This window comes from Orycteropus afer, unplaced genomic scaffold, assembly GCF_000298275.1.
Source record: "Orycteropus afer afer isolate SDZICR_OR568_19922 unplaced genomic scaffold, OryAfe1.0 scaffold00031, whole genome shotgun sequence".
Taxonomy (NCBI): domain Eukaryota; kingdom Metazoa; phylum Chordata; class Mammalia; order Tubulidentata; family Orycteropodidae; genus Orycteropus; species Orycteropus afer.
The window spans coordinates 10,030,658-10,036,202 of record NW_006921618.1 but is presented as its reverse complement, the minus strand read 5'-3'; the positions used below and the strand labels follow the sequence as shown (position 1 = coordinate 10,036,202).

General features: G+C 44.1%; 1 protein-coding gene across 1 annotated transcript in view; it reads left to right on the top strand.

Moving 5' to 3' along the window:
• The window catches only part of HMGCL (3-hydroxy-3-methylglutaryl-CoA lyase), a 22,513-nt gene that overhangs the window by 2,099 nt on the left and 14,869 nt on the right, over positions 1–5,545 (top strand). Inside the window, exons 2-3 of the mRNA XM_007935873.1 lie at positions 2,155–2,238; positions 4,786–4,893. Of these exons, the coding sequence (XP_007934064.1) occupies positions 2,155–2,238; positions 4,786–4,893 (192 nt within the window). The remainder of the gene's footprint in view (positions 1–2,154; positions 2,239–4,785; positions 4,894–5,545) is intronic.

The window sequence follows — 5,545 nt, the reverse complement described above, 5'->3', positions numbered from 1 at the left end:
GAATGTACCAAAGTTTGGTTATCCATTCCTCAGTTGTTGGACATCTAGGTTGTTTCCAAGTTTTGGCTATTGTAAATAGTGCTGCGATGAACATCGGCGTGCATATATCTGTTCTTGTTATGGCTCTCACTTCTTTAGGGTATATACCTAGTAATGGGATGGCTGACAATTCCATCTTGAAGAGTTATAGAAAATCACGAGATGGTGGGTATCAGTGTACTTTAAAAAAAAAAAATTCCTGTTTAATGAGATGGGTGGTGATAGGTTCCCCATGGGGGTACTAGCATAATCTTGGTATTAGAACCAGACCTGGATTCAAGTCACTTCCTAGCTGTGATTTTGGGTCATCTTTCTAAGGCCCTGTTTATTCCTCCATTGAGTTGGGATAATGATAGTCCCTGCCACATAAGGTTGTTAGGATTAAACGAGGTACTGACACCTGTAGGTAATACTGGGCTTTAGTTGATAGTCACTGTTGATGATGATGTTGGTACACCATAGCATAGGACACTGTGGCATAAGACTTGTGTGTTCAGGGAGGATCATCTCTAAGCAGAAATACAGAGGGCAGGAACTGGGTAGTTTACGGAACAGAAGGCTAGGGGACTGAAGGGTAGCAGAGAGGCCGCATGGCCTAGGAGTTAGGAGCACTCAGAGCAGTGCTGCCAGGTCCTGATTTTGGCTTAGTGCCTTGCTAGCCCTGAGACCTTAGGAAGTTACTTTATCTCTTTGAGCCTCAGATTCCTCACAGACTCATAGTAAAATAGGGATTACACTAGTTCCTATCTGAAAAAGTTGTTGAGAGGATGATAAGGTTTATATGATAAATATTAAGTGCCTGATAAATAGGAGTTGTCTCTTTTTTTGTTGTTATATGATGGGCTGTTATGGGAAAGGAGGAAATGAGTTTATTCTAATCAGATAAAAAGAACTTGGAAGTAGATGTTACCTCTCTCAACAATATTCAGTAGGTATTTTTTGAACCCCTATAGTGTCCCAGGGCCTTGGAGACACAGCAGTGAATAAAACAAGATCCCTGCCTTCAGAATGAAGCTTACATTTCAGTGGGATAATTCTAGGGTAATGTACCAGCAGAGGCTGAACATCCCTGTTGGCAGGAGATTCACATTGCAGTGATCTTGCAACTTAGTTGGTAACTTCATGAAATTCAATGGGCCAACACCCTGGTCTCTAGGAAACTTTGCTGGCTAAAACCAAGGCTAGTTCAAGTGAGTTGTTCAAATTCCAGCTGATTCATTTGGAAAAAAAAAAAAGTTGCCACTAAGTCAATTCCAAGTCATGGAGACCCCATTTGTGTCAGAATAGAACTGTGCGCCATAGGGTCTTCAATGGCTGATTTTTCTAAAGTAGATCACCAGGCCTTTCTTCCAAGGCACCTCTGAATGGACTTGAACCTCCAAACTTCCTGGTAGCAGCTGAGCATGTTAACTGTCCTGAAATAGAGAATAATCAGGCAGGAGCTGCTTTTCAAGGGCAGTCAGAGGAGACCCCTCTGAGACTGAAGGACAAGAGGAAACAGATAAGAAGATGCATGTGAGAAGCATTCCAGGCAGTGGGCACAGTACATAGAGGCCCTGCTGTGGGAGAAAGGAGACCCCACGGGAGGAAGGAGTGAGCAGTAGGAGCAAGTGATAAGGTAGCTGAGGTGGGCGGAAGCTGAATCATGTCGAACTTTATAGGTCACAGTGAATGAGGGAAGGGGAGGAGGCAGGTGTGTGGCTTAAGCAATGAGGTGCAAGGTGATGGCTGTTACTGAGTCACTCAGTGGAGACTCAGTGGAGTCAGACTGGGGTTTGGTAGAAATTGAAGAGTCGGTTTTGGGGTCTGCTGAGTTTTAGATGCTTACAAGAGGTGCAATGGAGCTGTCACACCTCCTCCACCAGCATTTGGAAATATGAATCTCAGTTCCAGGGCAACCTGTACTGGGAGCACGGCTGTCCCACTCATTCCTGTTTCTAGAGTGACATACTCTTTATTCTTAATTTTAAATTACCAAATGTGAATTACACTGGTGAGAAATAGTGTTTCTTGTCTCAGTATTGGTGAAGAGGGAGCTAGTCTTCCAGATTCGTGTTCCTTAGAGAAATATGACAGTCACTTCCTGTTACTTTTGTTTCCTCTTTTAAACTGAAGGTCAGCACCTCAGCTGTGAGCACTCTCCCAAAGCAGGTGAAAATTGTGGAAGTTGGTCCCCGAGATGGACTACAAAATGAAAAGGTAAAAATGGAATAAAACCAAAAGAGGCTTTTGAAGCATCCGCTTTGCATGTCCATGTGGTAGGTGTAGTGCAGCAGAAATGGACAGAGCTATGCAGGACAGGATCACTACTTTGGAAGAACTTAGGGTGGGGTTGGGGAGGCCAGGCAGGCACCTATGACAGAGGATATAAGACAGCCATGCAACGTGTATGGTGTCACCAGGTCCATCCCAAGGCCCAGGCTAGCGGGTTGGAGGGTAGTGCTATGGGAGTACAGAATGTAGGTGAAGAAGGATAGGGTTTGAATAGGTAGAGTGAGGAAAAAGCATTTCAGGTGTAGGGCATCAGCAAAGTGTATGGGAAAATGTATACAACTGGAAAGTGGGTGCACCTTTTGATCTAGAAGTTCCAGAAAGGAGAATTTATCCAGAGGAAGTCCTGATAGCCCCATACACAGATGCATTAGGGATGTTCCTCACTACCCTGCTGCTTAGTAACAGAACAGTTAGAAACAACTCAGATGTTCAGTGTGGGGAGGGTTAGGTCAAATACATTATAGACTTTTCATAAAGTGGAACATTGTGAAGCTGTTAATAATGCAGTTGCATATTAAGTTTCTCAGGCAGGTTATAAAACAGTAAGTATATATATAAATTTTAGTTGTGTAAGAAACAAAAAAGTTAATATATGTGTGGGAGAAGGCTCAGCATTGCCCGATAGAACTGCCATAATGAAAGTGTTCCAGCCCTGCACTGCCCAGCTGGTAGCCACCGGGCACATGTACCTGTTGAGCACTTGAAATGTGGCATGTGTAGATTAGAAACTGCATTTTCATTTTTTTTTTTTATTTCAATGGATTTCAATTTAAATAACCACAGATGGCTAGTGGCTGTTACATTGGACTGCACAGACCTAGAAAGTTACATACCAAAGTGTGAATAGTGTTCTGTGGGAGGTTTTGGTTTTTGTTTTTCTCTTTACAGTGGTGTAAATATACACACCAAAACATCTGCCAACACAGTAACTTGCACACGTGCAACTCAGTGGCCTTGATGATGTTTTTTATGTTGTGCCACCACAATCGCTCTCCTCATCCAAAACATTCTAAATTGGCAGTTCAAACCCACCAACTGCTCTGCAAGAGGAAGACGTGGCAGTCCGTTTCTGTAAAGATTACATCCTTGGAAACCTTATGGTTTTTTTTTTTAATGTCTTGTACGGTTGTCATCTCCCCTCAGGCCTATTCTCCTTGTCATCACCCAGCTTATGATAGAACAGAGTCTCCCCCTACACACAATGTTCAAGACTATGTCTCCCCACACCCAGTAATTACTTTCCTCTGGGAGCTATGCCCTTCATGTTGTTTCAATAATGTTTTAATGAGTGCCAACTTTGTAACAAGCTGTCCTGTAGTATGAGTTGGGATCTACTCCACGGCAACAGATTTAGCACAAACTCAGAGCCCCCAAAACAAAAACTCTCCCTTCCCCCTGTCTTTAGGAGATTTTAAGATGCTTTTCTTGTTTTGGGCATGTTTTTCTGAAATGATCATATATGAATTATTTTTTAAATAAAAACTTTTCTTTTTTTTGAAACATCTCATCATGACCAGCATAGATTTAACAGTTTAAACATAACCAGCATAGATTGTTGGAAACAATGAACTGTCAGCCCCATGAGGGCAGAACCATGTCTGTTCTGCTCACTTCTGTATTCCCAGCACCTAACACAATGCCTAGAACACGAAGGTCTCTCAAAACTTATTTGTGGAATGGATTAAGTTAAAACAATGGGAAGGAAATTGGGGACAGACAGAGAGGGTGTGATGACCTGGTGAGAAGGACCTGGAGTTCTTAGGAAGTTTGACTTGATCCTGCAGGTACTAGGGAGTCCTGAAAGGCTTTGAGCCCAAGAGCATGACCACAGACTGCCTTTTAGGAGGATCCCTGTGTGGCGTGAGTTGGGGGAGTGAGGTCTTAGGAGGTGCTGAGATCAGCTAGACCTCTTTTGCCACATTATACTCAGGCGAATGGTGGTAGATTTAGAAAGACTGGTGGGTGACTGGATGTGGTTGAGGAGGGAGAGAGAGAACCCATAGCCTAAACGTGTGAAGATGAGGTCCCAGCAAAGGGGGAAAGGGAAAAGAGAAAGATGGGAGACTTTGGGAGTGACATTCCAGAGAACCCAGAGGTTAGGTCCTGTCTTTGCCCTTTGAGGCCACAGCTCTCAATTTGATTATGCTGAGCCATAAATTAACACACAGTTAAGGAAAGGTCTGTATGGCAGAAAAAGATTATTTCTATGAGAATATTAACTCTTTTTCAGGTGAGAAGCTCCCTCTGCTACAAAATGCTATCAGTTGAACTTGAAGACAGGCCTCGAGCCACACTGTTGGCAGGAATTCCATGTGACTGCATGTTACTGCTAAGAAATTGAGGAGACAGTGAGGTGCTTGCTGTAGTGTATGGCTTAGAGGCTTTGAACTGACAGGCACTATATTCTGAGGCCATTTTTAACCCCAACTTTACTGACCTGTCTTTTTTCTGATGTTTCTCTCTCTGTTACAGAATATTGTACCTACTCCAGTGAAAATTAAGCTGATAGACATGCTTTCTGAGGTGGGACTCCCCGTTATAGAAGCTACCAGCTTTGTGTCTCCCAAGTGGGTTCCCCAGGTGAGCCCCAGCCCTCAGTGAGGGGCATTTCCCGGCAAAAAAGATGGAAAGTTTTGTATTTGTCTTAGAAGTAACTAGTAGTTGGGAACATAGGTGTCTCTGGGTCCCTGGCTTTGAGAAGTGGCAGGTCCTTCATGGCAATATGGTGCAGCTAAAGGAATATAACCTGGGAGTCAGGAGGCCTAGATTCAGTCTGGCCTCTGCCCCTGACTAAGCAAGTCACCAAACAGGTGACCTAGGAGGGGTCTTTTCCCTCCCCAAATTGGAAATGCCCTTTCAGATCCCTTCTGGCCCTAAAAGTCTAGAATCTTTCTGTCTCTTTCTGGTTTCTGCATTTGCAAGAGACGAAGACTTATGGCTCCTGCTTCATAGAGGCAGTCAAGTGAGGAAGAAAGACCCTATTGAAAAACAAATGTTAGGGAACAGAGAGGGCTGAGCCCTCAGACAACATTCCCTATTTGTTGTTGTTGTTATGTGCCATCGAGTCGGCCCCGACTCATAGCGACCCCTCCTTGGGTTTCCGACCCCTCCTTGGGTTTCCGAGGCAGTATCACTAAGGAAGTAGGATTGCCCAACCTTCCTTCCGAGGAGTGGCCGGTGGGTTTGAACCACCAGCCTTCTGGTTAGCAGTCAAGTGCTTTAGCCACTATGC